Source organism: Condylura cristata, unplaced genomic scaffold (genome assembly GCF_000260355.1).
Source record: "Condylura cristata isolate star-nosed mole 26May11 unplaced genomic scaffold, ConCri1.0 scaffold00001, whole genome shotgun sequence".
NCBI lineage: Eukaryota > Metazoa > Chordata > Mammalia > Eulipotyphla > Talpidae > Condylura > Condylura cristata.
Window position 1 is genome coordinate 9,568,281 of NW_004567102.1, and position 18,601 is coordinate 9,586,881.

An 18,601-nucleotide genomic window follows, 5' to 3' on the forward strand; every position below is an offset into this window, starting at 1 on the left:
ATTTTATGTATAAATCCTTGCCTTGTGATGACTAGACATTTTAATATTTCACTCGGGTATATGCCTCAGTGCAAAAGTTCAGTCAAAGTGACATCTCTAGCTAAAATGTAATGGAGTCACCGAAAATGGCATCGATGAGTTTTTTTTAAATTTTTTACTTATGCATACAAAACTGGGGTACAGGCCAGAGGGGCAGGGAGTGAGGGGACAGGGAGGGGAGCAGAACAGACAGATTGACTGAAATACACTCTGAGGGGAACAGCAGGCGGGTCAGGACAGGTCTTCTGTGCCATGTGGGTCACACCCCTGGGTGGGGATCGGACTCATGCTGCAGTGGCTGTGATAGTTTCATGGTGCTGCGCTTTAGCCCATTGTGCCACCAGGGAGGGCCCAAGAAGTTTATTTTTGAACAGAGGTTTAATGTCACTATAAGGGGAATTACTGTACTTTCTGCTCAATTTTGCTGTAAAGCTGAAACTGCTCTGAAAAATAAATTCTATTTGAAACAGGGAGGTTAACAACATGTAAATAAGTGTGTCAAGCATCTTTTTTAGCACTAGTAAGGCCAGTCCTCAGGAAACAGTTCCCGCCCTGGTTCTGCCACTGCCAGCTGTGTGGCGTTGGCAGGTCCCTTGACTTCTCTGAGCCTCTGTTGTCTTGCAGTGAAATGGAACTCACAGAGGTTGAGGGTATGAGGTGCTGCTCCGGAAACCCAACTCGGGGCTCTGTTCCCTGAAGATGGCAACTGCCCTCCAGCAGGGCTGGCAGCAGGAGAAAGTCTTTCAGGCTGTGAAGTGCTCTTTCAGTTGGGAGGGAATATGAGTATCCAGCTCCTGGTGTGGGAGTGACACTCTGAGTTCCCAGGCCCAGTGAGAGAGGACTGAGTTTGGGGGCCAGGGTGGTGGGGGTTGGGGGAGGCCTCTCACCCAGGGAAACGGCTCCGTGGTGGAGCAGCTGAGGTGCAGCTGGGCCTGTGGCCTGGGAGGCTGTCTTGTGGGCGCCTCTTCCCCAGCCCACACCTCAGGTCGGCAGCTGGGTCCTGCTTCTCTCATGTAGGCCATGGTGCAGGTTTGGCTTCTGCTCCTCCTGGCCCTCGGGTGTCCAGCCCTGCCCACAGGTAAGACCTTTCTTTGCCCCACTAGGTTGCCCAAACCCACCCCCTTGCTCTGGTCTTTCTGGGTATGGACTGGATGTCAGGAAGCAGGACAGAGCCATTTGGGGTCTCACTAAAAAGCCACCATCCCCTTCCTCATTGTACTTGACCTCCAGCTACCTCAATTTGGAGCCCCACCTCCATGCTCCGCAGAGTTGGTAGGGAGGGCAGTCACCCCTTGGACGACATTCACAGGAGGTGGGGAGGGGAGAGCCAAGACTGTTATGGAACTTGGGGTGATGAGACATTGGGTGGGGGGCCCTATTCCAACAGGGCTTAGAGTGGCTCACCTTCACTCCCCTTCATCAAGGAGAGCCCATTAGAGGTCCCAAGTCTCAATGACTTCCAGGGTTATTTACCTTCAGTCTCCAAGATCAAGGCTGGAGCCAAGGGCTGAACTCTGCAAATTTCAGCATCATCGAGACGCATGTGTGTGTTTGCATGTGTGTGTTGCATGTATGTCATAGAGAAGGTTCTTGACTTTTGAGTCAGTGCATTTCTTGATCTAAAACTGGCCCCCAGGATGTCATAGGCTCTCCCTAGATGGAGAGATTAGCCACAGGCAGCAGGAGCAGAGTGACCTCACGGCAAGAGACCTGAGCTCTGAGAAGGAAGCTGCCAGGATCAGCAAGAGCCACCTTGGCAGGATTCACGGAGAAGGGGGAAGCTGAGCTGAACTTGGAGTGTCTCTAGCTGCACAAATGAAGAGGCTTGGGAGGTTGAGGGTATTGGAGCTCCCTTCTTGCCTTCTCGATTCCCTTTATTTGCGATGCCTTATTAACATTAGTATGGATAATATACATCGACACACATTACGTTCATGACCTCTGCTCTACAACTTTGCTGGACTGTTGTTATTAATTCTATTATATCAATGAGACAAGCTTGGGACTCCACCTCATGGGACACGGGATGGGATTGACTTGCTTTCTGGTGTCCAGTGAGGCGGAGTCCCAAGCTTGGTTCACAGTGTTATGCCGCAAAATTTTCCAAGTGGAGTGGCCTGTGGGATTTAGAGTCACAGAGACCTGAGTTCAAATCTCTAGTGGGGGTGGTGCAACGGATTATAGTTCAGCACTACAAAGCTAGCCAAATCTGCCTCTGCAAGCGTTCAACCCCACCCGGGGAGCTGACACACAGGGCACGGCAGACCTCTCCTCTCTCACCCGCTGCTCCCCTCAGCAGTGTATTTCAGTCAATCTGCCTGTTCTGCTTCCTCCTCTGTCTCTGGTGAGTCCTCCCCACCACCCCTGCACCTCTGGCCTGTACCCCAGTTCTTTATACACAAATAAATATAAAAAAAAAATCCCTAGTGGGCTAGTTACCAGCCCATGCGGGGCTTCTAAGTTACTTTTCTTTTTCTTTTAGTAGCTTATAGTTTAGGGGCCTCCCTGGTACCTCTCAGCCCCCAGTGGCAAGCTATTGCCAGCCACTGCAGCATGAGTTCCATCCTTAGCCAGGGAGGTGACCCACATGGGTCAGCAGACCTCTCCTGTCTCACCCACTGCTCCCCTTAGCAGTGTGTTTCAGCATATCTGCCTGTTTTTTTTTTTTAATATTTATTTATGCATACAGAGCTGGGGTTCAGGACAGAGAGGCAGGGGTGGTGAGAGGATTCACCAGAGACAGAGTGGGGAGCAGAGCAGACAGATTGATGAAGTACACTGCTGAGGGGAGCAGTGGGTGAGATAGGAGAGGTCTGCCGCGCCATGTGGGTCAGCTCCCAGGATAGAATTTGTGCTGAAGCAGCTGTGGCTAACTTCACATTGCTGAGTTTTAACCTGTTGCGCCACCAAGGAGGAACCAGAACTGCCTGTTCTGCTCCCTGCTCTGTCTCTGGTGAATCCTTTCACCACCGGGCACCTCTGGCCTGTACCCCAGTTCTTGTATTCATAATAAATAAATCTTTTTGTTTAAAAAAAAAGATTTATTTATGCATACAGAGCTGGGGTACAGGCCAGAGGTGCAGGGGTGGCGAAAAGCTTCACCAGAGGCAGAGTGGGGAGCAGAACAGGCAGACTGACGAAGTACACTGCTGAGGGGAGCAGCGGGCGGGTCAGGAGGGGTCTGCCATGCCATGTGGTCACCTCCGGGGCAGGTGGGAATCGAACTCATGTGCAAGTGGCTTTAGCTTCTCAATGCTGTGCTTTAACCCACTGCGCCACCAGGGAGGGCCATAAATAAATCTTTTAAAAAGGAAAAAGGATGGATAAGTAGATGGTGGACTAATCAGAGAGAGAAGAGTGCTTAGATGGTGCATGAAAAGCGAGGGCTGGACAAGTGGGTGGGTCATGGCTGGTGGGAGCTAGCTAAAAGGACAGAAAACTAGATGGAAGGATAGTGATGCTGGCCTGGGAGGGCATGGACAGGACCCACACAGGTGTGTGCTTTCTTGCAGGTTTGGGTGACACACCCTTCCCTTCTCTGGCCCCACCAATCACACTACTGGTAGATGGGAAGCAACAGATGCTGGTGGTCTGCCTGGTCCTCAATATTGCAGCCCCTGGCCTGGAGAGCCCCATCTGGTTCTCAGCTGGCAATGGCAGCGCACTGGAGGCCTTCACCTATGGCCCTTCTCCAGCCGCTGATGGCACCTGGACTAGGTTAGCCCAGCTCTCCATGCCCTGTGAGGAGCTAGCAGCCTGGGAGAAGCTGGTATGCCACACTGGGCCCCGGAACCTCAGCTGGAGCACTCAGCCGCTGCAGCTATCAGGTAGGAGTGGAGCCTGAAGCCCCATGGATGCTCCTTAGCCCTGCTAACATACCTGGAGCTAGAATATGGGAGAAGGCTCCCGGGTGTGGGGGCAGGAAGGGTGTGGGGGCAGGAAGGCTCCCGGGTGTGGGGGCAGGAAGGCTCCCGGTGTGGGGGCAGGAAGGGTGTCCAACGCAGACCACCTAACTGGGGTGACCCTGGGCTCAGCAGGGTAGCCCTGGGGCCCTGAGTCCTCAGGTTTATTCATGATCTGTCTCAAATCCAAGCTCTGATGCATCACTTCCCTGTTACACAGAAAGATGCAGATACAACTCAAGAAATCTCAATTTCTACCCATCTGTCTCCCTATAGTTGACCTCTTACCTACTAGGGTCAAACAACAATTAAGTACTAATGATGGTGGCCTAGGGGTTAAGTCTCAGCTCCACCACCACAAAGACTCCTGTGGCAAAGCTGCCTAAGTTCAACCCCTGCCCAGAGAGCTGACCCACATGGCCCATCAGACTTCTCCTGTCTCACCCGCTGCCCCCCTCAGCTGTGTATCTGCCTGTTCTGCTCCCCACTCTGTCTCTGGTGAATCCTCTCACCACCCACACCTCTGGTCTACTCCTCAGTTCTCCTATACAAAAATAAATAAAATAATCTTACAATAAAGGAATAATTCTTTTTAAAAAACTAATAACTAAGTACTGCATTGTTATCACTTATTGAGTATTTATTCTAAACATTTCACATTCATAAAGTAAATCATATGGTTTCCATTTTGCAGTCACAGAGAGGCTAAGTAGCACCCCCAAAGCCAGCTATTATTATTACTAACCAGATCACTTAATTCTACTTTTGGATTACTTGGATTATGGTCATTCTGTCATTTCCCAGATGAAAATGTTTGTTCAATATATGCTCTACGTTTAAAGAAAGCTACTGAGAAAATCGACTGAGTCCTTGTCCAAAAGTTCTAGGGCAAAAATAAATAAGTAAAAATTTGGAGGTGCCTCAGCCTCCATGGGGCACAAAACAGGGCACAGCAGGGAGTGAGTAGGAGTGGGGTTCTCAGAGGACTTGCAGTAACCGGGCTCATGGCTCCCTTGACTGGCTCATTTGTTCACTTACCCAATTTGCCATGAACTGCTGCCTTGTGCAGGGCTGGAGCTAGCACTGGGTGGAGGGCTGCTCCAGAGGACTCACTCCCTTCCCCTTGACTGACAGGAAAGGCTTCCTCAGCCAGGACCTGCCTCTGGGAGTCTCTGAGGGGTGAGTACTGGGAACCTTGACTTGATGGGTGGGACTGGGGGAGAGGGGTTTGTGGGGTGACTCTTGAAGAGGCTGCCTTGCTAAGGCAGGGCACTGGCTGACTCGGGCCTCAATCCCAGTGGGTGAGATGGCCCCAGAGGAGTTCTTAGACCCCAGGTAAGAAGCGCAGGTGAGGGCAAACAGCAGGGCAGGGCTTCCTGGGCAGCCTGGTGAATGGTTGCAGCCTTGCAGACTTGTACCTACCAGAGACTGCCTGGGGACTGTGACACCCCACTCCCCATTGGACAGTCACAGGCCATGGAGAAATAGAGGATTCTGAGCCGGTGACTCTCCTCTGCAGCAGATTCTAATTCAGGCCTGGCCTACACCCCCCTGGTTGTTCCCCAATACAGTAAAATGAAGGCTGGGAAGATATTTTTTTGTGATCACCAGTAGATGCTGAGGTTTGACCCCAGGGAGGACTTTCCCTGGATTTGGGGCCAAAGGGGCGGACCGTCGCAGGGTGTCACCGGTGGTGAACATCTTTCTGGGAGTGTCGGTGGGGCGTTTCCAAGCTCCTAATGGCTCCTTCTCCCGGCAGGGACGCGGGGCCAGGTGCTGCAGCTGGGGGCCCTGCGGCTGCTGCTCTTCAAGCTGCTGCTGGTGGACGTGCTCCTGACCTGCAGCCGCCTCCGTGCCATGCCCGCCGCCGCGGGAGTGGACCCGGCCGGGGCACCCGGCCCGCGAGCCCGCGGCCTCCCGGCGCCCTGCACAGCCACGCGGCCCGGCTGCCCTCTCCACCCGCAGGCTCGGCGCGGTAGGGGGCTCTCGGCGGCCCCCAGCCACCGCCCTCTCCTCTGTGATGGGGAGACAGCAGAGCGAGACCTCGCGCGGTGGGTCCCCACGAGTCTCCAGATGGCTGCGGGCATCACACCCGCCTTCCGCGTCGGGGCCCGAGGCGCCCACTCTGAGAGGAGGGGAGCTGCCGGAGCTCCCGCCCGGCGCGCACGACAAGCTCTCGGATTCCGGCCGCAAGCCTTGGAGCATTTCTCAGACCGGCCCCTTGCCCCAGAAAAGGAGCTTCCGCAGCGCTGTCTCCCCCGCCGACAGACGTCTTTCTGAGGGGGGAAAAGAAAAAGTCATCAGACTGGGTCCCCTTGAGAGTGGTGATCCATCTGGGCACAAGGGGTATTTTGAGATGCAGATAATTAAAGGAGAACTTAAATGACACAAGGAAATTTAAAAAAATAATAATTCATGTCTGGTTGGCAGACTTAGCCTAGGCAGAAGTCTGAGACGTTATCCTTGAGGAAGAGGGGTTGCAGAGGGTGACCCTAGGAATTACAGAGTGGGGGTGGGAGCCGGGAAGGGTGCTGTCCCATCTCTTTCTCCTCCCAGAGCCAGGCACAGGGCAAGGCTCCCACTCTGCCTCCTGGCCCTGGCCAACTTCTGGGAGAAGTCAGGGCAAGGAGCCCAGGAACCCAGGAAGGTGGGGTGTTCGGCCTGATGTCTAATCTTGTACAGACTCGACATAAGTGAAGAGGGCCAAGATCCCCCCCGTAACATGCTCTCGTCCAATGCCAAGAGTAGGGATAGTAATTGCAAACTTCCATGTTATTAATCAATTGAGGGTCATTATTCATTTGACAAGTATTCATTGAGCATCACATCTGAGCCAGGTACTAAAGAAGTTTTTGTTTTGTTTTGTTGCTTAAAGAAGCTTCTTGCATGATAGAACTATAAGGTACCCACCATGGGTTGTAATCTGTGTGTCCCCAGCTTCCCCAGCACTGTCTTTCCCAATTGTTCTTCAGTAATCACCCCAAGAATCTCTCAGTGCTTTCATGTAAAATCCAAAAGTCCCTGGGCAACACAGGACAGTTTTCTGGGTCAATGGTGTTACCTTGGCCTTCCTCTCTCCAAGGTGGTGATGGGCAACTAACTATACATTAACAACCCCCCCCCCCATATGTTTCTCTGGCCTCTCAAGCTTCTTAGCTACTGTGCCATGAAAACTCCCACTGTCTCTACTGCCACTCACTTGCAGAGATTCTCTTGTTTCTCTTTTGGATTCTCGGGGGATGGGGAAGGGTTTTGGCTATCCTACAACTGTAGCTATGAATCTTTCCATCACCTGCACAGGGACTGCTCCTTTCTTAACACACAAATTGAGATAGGAAGCATGGGTCAGGGTGAGGGTGTGGCCAGCTCTAACCTCAGACTTTCTTTAGAACTGTCCCTTCCCAGTTCTTAGCACAGAAGCTGAGCCCACGGGTCCTGTCAAACTAGTTTTTCCCCAGTGTTCTTTCAGAGATCATTTTGTTCATGTTTGGAAGCAGGGTTTCCCTTAGCTTTCCCAACCTTACCCCAGTGACCCAATTCTGCCCTGCCCTGGACTCTGAGTTTTCAGTGTGGCAGATTGAATGTTGTTTTTTAGGAGGATTCCTGGGCTTACATAAATCTAGGGCCATGACCAGGCTCTGAGGTTCCCCTGGTTTTTAGAAGCCTTGAGAATACAGAGGATATCAGGAGGGCGTTTCTGCTCCTGTACACTGTGGAATTATGCATATGCTGGCCCTGCTTCTCCAAAGTACCTGCTCACCCACACTATTATCTTCAGTAAAAAGTTAAGTCTGTGCACGGGACTATGGTGATGGCACATGGGTGACTTGGTGATGGGAAACCCACGGGGATTACAATTGAAAAAAAAAGAAACATACAACATGATGTGAAAATAAACTATTATAAAAAAAAAAAGTTAAGTCTCAGCACCATCAAGCCATAAGCAGCCATTGTAGCACTAGTTTAATCCCTGGCCAGGGAACTGACCCACATGGCAGAAGACTCCTCCTGTCTCACTTGATGTTCCCTGTAGGGGAGTAGTTCAGTCAATCCACCTATTCTGCTCCCCACTCTGTCTCTGATGAATCCTCTCTCTCAAACACACCCCCACCCCTCTGGCCTACACCCCAACTCTTGTATGCATAAATAAATCTTAAAAAAAAATAAGTGAGGGTCAAAAAATAAAGGCGGCAAAAGGTTGCATCTCTTAGTCCTTAAATGTCTTCATAAAATAGTGAATTATTCACCCTCTAGGAAGCAAGTGAAAGGCACTGGGAAACAGGACTTCATGGGCAAAAAGTGAAATTTGAAGGCAATTTCTCAGAAAAACCAACTTTGGCCTGTATGTCCAAAAGGTGCTGAGCTCAGGCCCTCCCTGGTGGTGCAAATGTTTAAGGTGCAGTACTGCAAGCTAGCAGCAGCCGCTTCAGTGTGAGTTCAATCCCAGCCCTAAAGATGATCCACATGATGTGGCAGACCTCTTCTGACCCGCCTGCTGCTCTCCTCAGCAGTTTACTTCATGGATCTGCCTGTTCTGCTCCCCCCTCTGTCTCTGGTGAACCCTCTCACCGCCCCTGCACCTCTGGCTTGTACCCCAGTTCTGTATACATAAATAAACAAATCTTTTTAAAAATATTATCTTTATAATTTATAAAAAAACAAAAACAAAACAAAGGGTACTGAGCTCAAGCATGGCCTGAAGCAGTCCTAGAGACTCAGCAAGTCCCCTCTGGCTGATACAGCGGGTGGAGGTCTCACTGGGCATCTTCTTGTGCTGAAGAAGTGGACAGGAACTACAATCACTCATAAGCCAAGTCTCTACCTCCAGGGAGATCAGAATTCAAAGAAGTAAATAGTAGGGCAAAAAGGGAGGTCACACGCTGAAAAGAAAATTAATTCATGAACGTTTACAATTGGCTGGGTACGCAGTAATTCTATTAACCACTTTGAGCTTCCCAGCAACAGGCGAACCTGGAACAGCAGCCTGGAGGGAAAAAAGCTGAAATCTAGAGAGAAAAGTTTTTTTTTTTAAGTATTATTTATATTTATGCATACTGAACTGGGTACAGGCCAGAGTACAGGGGCGGTGAGAGCTTCATCAGAGACAGAGTGGGGAGCAGAACAGGCAGATCTACGAAGTACAGTGCTGAGGGGAGCAGAGAGCGGGGTCAGGAGAGGTCTGCCACCATGTGGGTCAGCTCCAGGGTGGGGATCCAACTTACACTGAAGTGGCTGCGGCCAGCGCTGCGCCCTAACCCTTGCGCCACCAGGAAAGGCCAGAGAAAGTTGTTTCTTTCCGTTTCTACTGGGGCAAACGTAGGGTCACTTCCTGGGCACTATCACTGGGGACTGTCTGACCTTTTTTGGTCTCCCCCACCACGGTGCCTACTAGGGTGTCTGGCAATGACAACAGCAACTCTAATAATAAAATAATAACTAGCAAAATAATAATAAAATGTAAAAGCAGGTGTCCAGGAAGGGTTGGCTGCATTTTGACCACAGGAGGGAAGTGACGTCTACGCAGACGGCGGAGACAGTAGACGGCCTTCCCCACTTCTTCGAGAACCAGCGCCCCCAACCCTTCCACTCCGCTGGTCCGCCGCTCGGGTCCCGGCACTCCGCCCTCCAGCCCCTCCCAAAGCCTCCTTTAGGGCTGGGGAAAAGACGCCGCCATAGGTCACTGCGGACACCATGCGCCCTCTCATTGGCCGAGGCCGAAAAAATATCGGCCTCCCATTCGCTAGAGGGCAAACCCCGAAAATCCCATTGGTTGCGTGATCCGCGGGCCTTCTCGGCCTGCAGGCGGCCGGGGCGGCCGGAGGCGGGAGCCGGCCGGGCTCGCCGTTGCCGTGGTTACGCCAGGCACGTGTGCAGTCCCGGAAGCGGGTCGGGGAAGCTGCCCGGCGCCAGCCGCGGAGGAAGCGCAGCCCGGTCCGCTCGGGTCGGGTCCGGCCGGGCCATGGAGCCGTCGCCAGAGCCCTCGCCCCGGTCCGGTCCCCGCTGTCTTGTGCTTCTCCCTCTGCTACTGCTGCTGCCCGGGCCGGAGCTGGGCCCCAGCCAGGCCCGCGCCGAGGAGACCGACTGGGTTCGACTGCCCAGCAAATGCGAAGGTGAGGGGGCGGGGCCCGCAGGAGTCTCTGCCGGGGGGCGGGGCTTGCGGGGAAGGGTCTGGGCTGGAGGGTCCCGGGCGCCCGAGCCAGAGCTTGGTCCTGCGCCGCGCGCTTGCGGTGCACCTGGGATTTACTAATCGGTAAAAACAAGCAGTTGCTTGGTAGAGGAGGGCTGTGGGCCTGGTGGGGAGCATCTAGAGCAGAGATGGGAAGAAAGGTGGTGTGTAGACCAGTCTGGGAAGCCTTCCTGTGGGAAACCCAACGGAGTTCGCGGGTGAGCAGAAGCGAAAAGAGAGGGTCCCATTCAGGAAACCACAGATGCAGACGGCTCCCAGCTAAGAAGCAAAGGACAAGTTTGAGGAACTGAAAGGACCCATATGACTAGCCTTGGGGGAAGAAGAACCTGAGACTCTCCCTGTTTGTGCTCTCTCCACCGCTTTAACTGTAATCTGTAACTCGCTGTGTGTAATCCAACTATCCCTGAGCTCCTTGAGGGCAGAGAATTGCCTCAGAGATTTATTCACACCATGCCTGGTAGTTGCAGGATAAGGAGGAGTTGGGGGGGAGGGGGGAGGGTTGCAGTGTGCTTGTGTGGAGCTAGGAGAGTCTGAGGCCTAAAGACTCACTTTAGTACTAGCCTGGGAGTACTAGGTGCAGAAGATCTTAGAAATATGGAGAAAGAAGGAATCCCAGGGGCCTCCCTGGTGGCACAGGTGTGAAAGACACAGCACTGTCAAGCTGTCACCAGCCACTGAGACATGGGCTCTCTCCCCAGCCAGGGAATGAACTCAACAGGGTGCAGCAGCCCTCTCCTTTATCACCAGCTGCTCCCCTCAGCAGTGTATTTCAGTCAGTCTGCCTGTTCTGCTCCCCGCTTTGTCTCTGGGGAATCCTCTCACCCCCTGCACCTCTGGCATGAAACCCAGTTCTGTATGCATAAATAAATCTTTTTAAGAAAAAGAATGAATCCCAAAGACATAGAGGGGGCCTGAAGAGGGGCCCTGAAGAAAGGGGGGAGGGAGAGAAGAGATCCTGCATATAGACCAACAATCTGAGACTATGAAGGGCCTATTTTTTTCTTCTCTTTAATTTCTGTTTTTTCCTCAGGTCTTTACAATCATTCCCTCCTTAAGCTCACCCCGCCCCCAAAGTTGACTATAAATCCCTTTCATTCCCATTCAAAGCCTACAGCAGCCAGATGTCCCCTAAGCACTGGGAAGTGGAGGTAATTGCCCTCAGACATAATCCTTCCATTTGAGAGATTAAAGATGAGGTGTCCCAGAGCCTTGCTGACTTCACTGGTAGTGGGATTCCTAGATTGTACCTTCATTCTTCTTCCCTTCAGGAGACAGATTGGGGATCATGATGCTTCCTTTTTTTACTCTTTCTTGCGTCTAGTTGATACCCTTTGAGGATTTCCCTTCCTCCTTTTTTGTTACCTGTCTTATTACTCTAATACCAGAAAGTCCCTTATTCTCATAGCCATTCTCATCTTTCCTTCAGGAGGTGGCTACAGAGTCCTAGAAGCATAGCACAGATAGCGATCTTACAGATCATTCTAGCCCAACCTCATTTTGTAGGTAATTGGTAAAGATTCATTTAAAGGGGATTTTCAGTCACAGGATGACTTGGCAAACTCCAGCCCTCAGGCTCCTCTTAAGACTGTGTTACTTTTATTTATCATTGTTACACTTGATTATTAAATGGCTGGCTATGTCTGCCCCACAAAACCTGCCTCTTGGCTCAGGAGCCCGAATGCAACAGGCCTTGGCACAGAGGAAGGAAAACCTGCCCAGAAAAAGAGTGGGTGGATGTCCATGGGGGCCTGGGGTCTGTGCCATGATTCTTCTCCAAGTCTGGTTCTGGGTGGGATCCCCAGAGGGGGTCTTGACAAGATAAGGTTTGGAAGCATTAGGAAGCAAGGTTATGGTTGATGGGTATAAGAGAGAGGGGTTGATGGGTTCCAGCACCCCTGGCCTGGAATACTACATATTGAGGGCGTGGGAGAAAGAGGCAAAGGAGCCAGAAGAATGAGGAGCTTACAGAGTATAGGACAGAAGAGGGGAGGAGCCCAAATGGGCCTGGGTTTGAGATGCCTTCATTTCATTGCACATTCTGAGATCTCCCCTCTGCTTTGGCATTTTCTTGTCTTCCAACTTCTTCCAGCCACCTACTTATATATGTTATAAAACTTCACCAAGCGAATCCTCTCACCCTTCGCATCTCTGGCCTGTACCCCAGTTCTATACGAATAAATAAATAAATCTTTCTTTTTTTTTTTAAGATTTATTTATTTGTACATACAGAACTGGGGTACAGGCCAGAGGAGCAGAGACGGTGAGAGGCTTCACCAGAGACAGAGTGTGGAGCAGAACAGGCAGATCGACGAAGTACACTGCTGAGGGGAGCAGCGGGCGGGCCAGGAGAGGTCTGCCGCGCCATGTGGTTACCTCCCTGGCAGGCAGGGATCAAACTCATGCGGAAGTGGCCTTTAGCTTCTCAGTGCAGTGCTTTAACCCGCTGCGCCACCAGGGAGGGCCTAAATAAATAAATCTTGAAAAAAACAAAAACAAAAAAAAAAAAAACTTCACCAAGCAAGCCTACAGGGGATTTATCTGTTTTGGTGGTAAATTGGTTTCTACCAAACTGCTCTCAGTGTTAGGACAACTCTGATGGCATATAGGCTGCAGACCTTATTCCATTTGGAGGCATCAGAAGCTGCTCAAACACACACAGTCTCTAACAGCAATGTTTTTCAAGTATCTAAACCCATAAAGTCCCAGACTAGAGTAATCCCGGAACATGACACTCACTTCAAGTGCCCTTGAAATCCAGTTGGAGAGACGCAGATGCCTGAAGGCCCTTAGTGAGAGCAAGAACCCTGCAGGGCCTGGATGAAATCCAGAGCCTTTGGGGATTCACCCAGAGGGCTTCCTGGGGGAGGAGACTTTTAAGGCTTAGGGGCAGAAAAGCCCCTCAAGGGCATCAAGTGCTTTCCCCAGGCCTCAGGCACTTCATACTCTCCTGCTTCTCTTGCTTTAGTAACTATTTGTCTATACTTCTTTGTGCCCCATTAGGCTGAGTAGCTGGAGGGAGGCACTCTATTTTCATGTCTCTATCCTCAGGCAGTGCCTGACACATCAGAGTTGCTTAACATTTTGAGGAAAGGTAAGAGGGAGTAAAAAAAATAAATATGCGGTAACTGGAAGCAGCATCTCTGGAGGGAAGATAGGGGTGGAACAAATTAAGTGATAGGGATAGAGAGCAGGTGCTGGAGCAACATATGAACTCAACCCTAATAAAGCAGCCATAAGAGGCAATTGAGGAGTTCTGTGTGTAGTCTGAGTATTAGATGATGATAAATGTACTGTTGATTTTCCAAGTACCCATAGTTGCTTTACTGTTACGCGGGAAACGGCCCTTATTCTCAAATGATGCATGCTGACTTATTTAGGGGTGAAAAATCATGATGTCCTCAGCTTCAGAGTGTTACCAAGCACCATACATATCATGGAGAAATGCTGTCATATTTTATGTTACATAAGCGAGATTGTGATAAGTAACAATTGTTGAATATAAGCTCTTGGATTTCTGAAAATTTTAAAAGTAAAATTTTCCTGCCTCCCCAGGTAGGAGCAGGGAGGAACTGGGAGAAATTATGTCAGTGGGGTAAGGGTCAAGAGTGGACACAGGGCAGTGGACCTGGGAGCCAAATTTCACCCAGTGCAGTCCGTTTGGTGGTCTGATGCTGGGTCCTTCTTGCCCCCAGCATTGGCCAGGACCTGGAAGAGGCACCCCTGTGTGTGTGCCAGATGCTGTCCCCCAACCCCTCGCCTACACTCACACTGTGCTGTGTCCCCCTCCCAGTGTGTAAATACGTTGCTGTGGAGCTGAAGTCAGCCTTTGAGGAAACTGGCAAGACCAAGGAGGTGATTGACACCGGCTATGGCATCCTGGACCGGAAGGCCTCCGGGGTCAAGTACACCAAGTCGTAAGCGAATGGGGCACCCACTGGCTGACCTGCTTTGTTCCTGGAAGCTTTGGGGGCTTGGCGTTCCCTTCTCCCTTTCAGCTAGGCAGACTCACCAAAGGGAGGAAGCTCTGACTGAGACGTTTTGGCCCAGATTCTGGTTCCGCCCCACCCGGTGTGGACCCTTCATAAATCCCTTAATTCCTCCCAACTTCAGACTCTATCTGTAAAAGCAAGGCTGTCGGACCTTATCAGGGATTCTCAGACTCTTAGATTTCATGGACCGATGTAATTTCTTAAAATTTTGGTAATTCAGGATTGCCTGCTTTTCATTTTGCCAGGAATGAATATTATAAAAACAAAGCAAAAAAAAACCTCCCATCGGCTATGATTATCTTTTCAAACAGAAGTATTTTAACATCAAAATTTAGTCAGTTTTGCTTTGTAAAAAAAAAATCAAAATACTGAATCATTCATTTAGCTTTATAAAAAAAATTTCCCATAGAGCTGTTAAAATTTTGTCTCTCTGGTCTGTGTTCCAGCATTTCAGAGCCCCCAGACCAGATGACCTATCTTCCTTCCAGCTCTGACTTCCCGTTGGTGAGATGCACAGGTGTTGGGGTACAGGGCTGGAGGGACGGCCGCAGGCCCGAGGGGGCTGGGAGGGGGACTCAGCCCCTCGCGCACTGTTGTCTCACAGGGACTTACGGTTAATTGAAGTCACTGAGACCATTTGCAAGAGGCTCCTGGACTACAGTCTGCACAAGGAGAGGACCGGCAGCAACCGGTTTGCCAAGGTTGGCTGTGTATTTGTCCTTCATTCCAGCCAGGTTGGGCCTGTGTGAATCTAAACTTGTCTGCCGGGGGGCAGCCCTTTGAAGAAGATGCCCTAGGCATTTGCCTTCTTGGCCTCTTCCCATTTTTCATGGACTGCCATTTGCCCTCCTCCCTGCTGGGTGGCACGCGACACATATCCATAGTGACAGGGGGCAGCCCATCAAGGCTCTGCTGAGTCGTGCAGAAACACCCAAGGTGGATCCCCTGCCAGGACTGCTCCTGCAGGGAGAGCTCAGATGCGCAGGGTGTGGGGGTTTGCAGGAGACATTGGGAGAGCTTGGGGGCTGATGATTGAGTACCCACTTCCTCCTCTGGGCCAAGAGGGGCCTACATGGACCTTCAGCACCTAGAGGGGTTTAATGTGCTTACCAAGCGCACAAGAGCTTCTCTCCCTGGGTGATGAACTTCCAGTAAGTCCCGTGTTTCCTTTACGTCTTCCTGTGCTAAGACAGTTATCTCCCACATTTCTCCACCCAAGTACCTTCTAGGGAGGAGATTAGACAGAAACCCCTGGGAAACTGGGGGGACAGACTTATGCCACATAAGTCTTAGGTCTTGTCTTTAAACTTTGTATGCATCTTGTCCTCAAACCATCCACGCTTGCTTTCATGTAAACAAATGTTTCAGATTATTTTCTATAGTGAAAAAATTAGAAACAACCTAGTCATTCACCCGTATGGTGCGTGGTTAAGTGATAGGGTCCTTCAGTGGATAATTATGCAACTGTAAAATAAAGAATGAGGTAGCTCTTTTTGAAATGAAATAAAGTTTCGCCATGGTATATTGCTAGGTAATAAAAGAAGAGTGCAGGGCTCTCCCTGGTGGCACTGTGGGTTGAAGCACAGTGCTATTTAGCTGTCCACAGTCAGCGCAGTATGAATTTGCTCCCCGGCCAGGGGCCTGACCCACATGGCGCAGCAGACCTCTCCTGACCCGCCCGCTGCTCCCCTCAGCAGTGTACTTCGATGATCTGCCTGTTCTGCTCCCCACTCTGTCTCTGGGGAATCCTCTCACCCTCTGCACCGCTGGCTTGTACTCCAGTTCTTGTATACATTAAAAAAAAAAAAAAAGTGTAGAGTAGTATATGATTTATAGTACTGCTTGTGTAAAAATGGGGTAGAAAAGAGTATTTTTGTACGCATATTTGCATATATTTGTATGTACTCTCTGGAAAGATAGAGGAAATAGATGGTATGCTGTTTCCGGAAAGAATCAGCTGGAAGACAGCTGATTTTATAGCTTTATAGCTCAAAAAGTCCTTCCTGCCTAACCTGTGCCCTCTTCCACCAGGGAAAGGGACAAGCCCTGGGAAGAACCCAGCAGGCAGTGGCTTGGACATAGAGAAGCGAATGTACCCAGCTACAGCAAGGGCAGAGAGCCAAGACAAATGTATTTCCTAGAAAAGCAGTATCTGTTCAGAGGCCTGAGGACAATGACAGTCTTTCTTGGAAGGACAGAGGGTGTGTGCGAGGGGGCTGGGAGGCAGAGAAGGTGTGTCTGCTTCTCACATCTGGTCACCTCCCCCAGGGCATGTCAGAGACCTTTGAGACCCTACACAACCTGGTACACAAAGGGGTCAAGGTGGTGATGGATATCCCCTACGAGCTGTGGAACGAGACCTCTGCAGAGGTGGCTGACCTCAAGAAGCAGGTACAGGCCCTTGGGCCCTCCAAAGCTGCTGTGCCCAGCAGGTGGGTGGGGGTTGAGTCTCGACAGGCTTCAGTTTCCCTAGAGTCGCCGTCACCTTCCTGTCTTGCAGTGGGTGGTGGGACGCAGGGACTTGTGGGAACAGGCAAGTCGGTGCTTGGCCTCTGGCAACATGAGGTGTTTGATTTGCAGTGCGACGTGCTGGTGGAAGAGTTTGAGGAGGTGATCGAGGACTGGTACAGGAACCACCAGGAGGAGGACCTCACTCAGTTCCTCTGCGCCAACCACGTGCTGAAGGGGAAGGACACCAGTGAGTTTTAGGGAGGGAGAGGGCAGGGCAGGTCGGCTCCTCACAGGAGGAGGGGAGGGGAGGGTGGAAAACAAATAGGAAATAGGAACACACTGGTCTCTCTGCCCTGAGGGAGCTTGATGGGACAGGAGGAGGTGAGAGGTGCTGAAACCTGGTGGAGCCTGACAAGGCCCCAGACCAGTGAGCCAGAGGTTGGGACTGCTGGGCACTAGTTCTGGTGGCCACTGGCTCCATTGGCCCTCATGCAGCAAACCAGACTGCTGAGGCCCCTCTCCTCCTCATTCAGGTTGCCTGGCAGAGCAGTGGTCTGGCAAGAAGGGGGACACAGCAGCCCTGGGAGGGAAGAAGTCGAAGAAGAAGAGCAGCAGGGGCAAGACACTGGGTGGCAGTGGCAGCAAACAGAGGAAGGAGCTCACTGGCCTCGGAGGAGACCCCAGCCCTGAAGAGGAGGAGGGCATCCAAAAGGCATCCCCCCTCACGCACAGTCCCCCTGACGAGCTTTGAGCCTACCCCAGCATCCCCGGACGCGAAACCCTGACCTGGAAGCTGAAGAGTTGGAGCGTGGCTCCTGCGGGCGAAGACGGCTTTCTGCCTTGCGGTCGCCCTGCCCGGGCAGCGCCCTCTTCTGCCCAGGAAAGATGCAGCCTGGGGCAGGACTCGGATCAGCTGTGGTCAGCCGTGCTGGCCTCTTCCCTCTCTCCTGACAGGCTGCAGGCCAACCCCGCCGTGTCAGGACTGCTGAGGACTCTGGTGTGACTCTGGGGGAGCCGGCTTCCAGCTGGGCCCAGGGCTGGAGCCCCCTGGAGCTCACGGGCCACGCCTGGCCTTCACCACCCTCACTTCTCCCCACACTGGGAAACAAGGCTGCAGGCCCCCGGTTCCCCTCCATTGACCCCTCCTGTGGACACCTTGCTCTCTGCCCGGTCCTCACTAGGGCTCACAGAGTAAAAATCTTTTTGGCCTTTTTGCTCTGATTTCTAAGTCCCCTTCAGTCCCCTTCAACCTCAGGGGGTCCTGGAACCCCTTTATTGCTCTTCCCTGCCCCTCCCTGCTTTTCAGCCTTGGGGGCTGAGGGTGAGGAGACTGAATCATTGAGGCTCAACCTGCCAACTGAGGAAAACAGCAAATGCGTGGAGGGCCTACATTGTGGGGTGAGGCCAGCACAGGGCTCTGGCCCTGCCCCAGCTGCCATTGGTCTCCCTGAGTACCCCAGGCCAAGAGGCCTCACTTAGGTTCTGGACACCTGACTGCCCTTACTCCCTCCCTCCTGCCTTTTCTCTCTCCCCCAAGGTCTTACCATTCGGTTGTGTAAAGTGTTTACCAGTGACCCCTCTGCCCCCGCTGCACCCCGCCTTCCCACCTCCTTCCGGCCCTGCCTGTTGGTCTTGAACCTTGCTCCCTGATGACCACACCTGGTCACTGCTCTTCCAGGCTGGTGTGCCTGGAGCCCCGAGGGGAGGACAGCGCAGTCCCCAATGACAGCCGGTTACATCGTGTTCTCTGGGGGCAGGGGAGGAACTGGAAGGCTGGCCTCTGAAGGGGTGGGAGGCTCAGGCCCCTCCCCAGTTTGTCCTGAGTGCAGGGATCAGGGTAGCAATAGCAATGACAGCTGCATGTGCCTTCACGTTAACCCCTGCAGCACGCTGAGAGGTGGGTGCTGTTAAGTCCATTTTATAAAAGAGGAAAGTGAGGCTCAAGTTGAAACGCAGCCCGAAGACCTGCTGTGAAGTGGCACAGCTGATGCTCAGTTGTGGGTTTCAGGCTCCGAGTCCATTATGCTCCCAGC

The 18,601-nt window shown here is 51.9% G+C and overlaps 2 protein-coding genes across 2 annotated transcripts; both read left to right on the forward strand.

The window, feature by feature from the left end:
• Positions 1 to 1,059: 1,059 nt before the first annotated feature.
• PTCRA (pre T-cell antigen receptor alpha) lies at positions 1,060 to 6,221 on the forward strand. The gene is made up of 4 exons (XM_004674009.1): positions 1,060 to 1,117; positions 3,552 to 3,866; positions 5,076 to 5,120; positions 5,701 to 6,221. The coding sequence occupies exons 1-4, from the start codon at positions 1,060 to 1,062 to the stop codon at positions 6,219 to 6,221; spliced, it is 939 nt and encodes a 312-aa protein (XP_004674066.1).
• Positions 6,222 to 9,794: 3,573 nt separating this feature from the next.
• Positions 9,795 to 17,781, forward strand: CNPY3 (canopy FGF signaling regulator 3). The gene is made up of 6 exons (XM_004673491.2): positions 9,795 to 10,051; positions 13,919 to 14,042; positions 14,722 to 14,818; positions 16,386 to 16,508; positions 16,698 to 16,815; positions 17,102 to 17,781. Exons 1-6 carry the CDS (start codon positions 9,901 to 9,903, stop codon positions 17,317 to 17,319), a joined length of 831 nt encoding a protein of 276 aa, XP_004673548.1. The 5' UTR covers positions 9,795 to 9,900; the 3' UTR covers positions 17,320 to 17,781.
• Positions 17,782 to 18,601: the final 820 nt, after the last annotated feature.

Excerpts from the sequence above, each read along its gene's own strand:
- CNPY3 (XM_004673491.2), top strand. The coding sequence starts at position 9,901 with ATGGAGCCGTCGCCAGAGCCCTCGCCCCGGTCCGGTCCCCGCTGTCTT. Across the intron at positions 14,819-16,385 it reads GCAGCAACCGGTTTGCCAAG|GGCATGTCAGAGACCTTTGA; the intron begins GTTGGCTGTGTA and ends CACCTCCCCCAG. Across the intron at positions 16,816-17,101 it reads GCTGAAGGGGAAGGACACCA|GTTGCCTGGCAGAGCAGTGG; the intron begins GTGAGTTTTAGG and ends CTCCTCATTCAG.
- PTCRA (XM_004674009.1), top strand. The coding sequence starts at position 1,060 with ATGGTGCAGGTTTGGCTTCTGCTCCTCCTGGCCCTCGGGTGTCCAGCC. Across the intron at positions 1,118-3,551 it reads GTGTCCAGCCCTGCCCACAG|GTTTGGGTGACACACCCTTC; the intron begins GTAAGACCTTTC and ends GCTTTCTTGCAG. Across the intron at positions 5,121-5,700 it reads CCTCTGGGAGTCTCTGAGGG|GGACGCGGGGCCAGGTGCTG; the intron begins GTGAGTACTGGG and ends TTCTCCCGGCAG.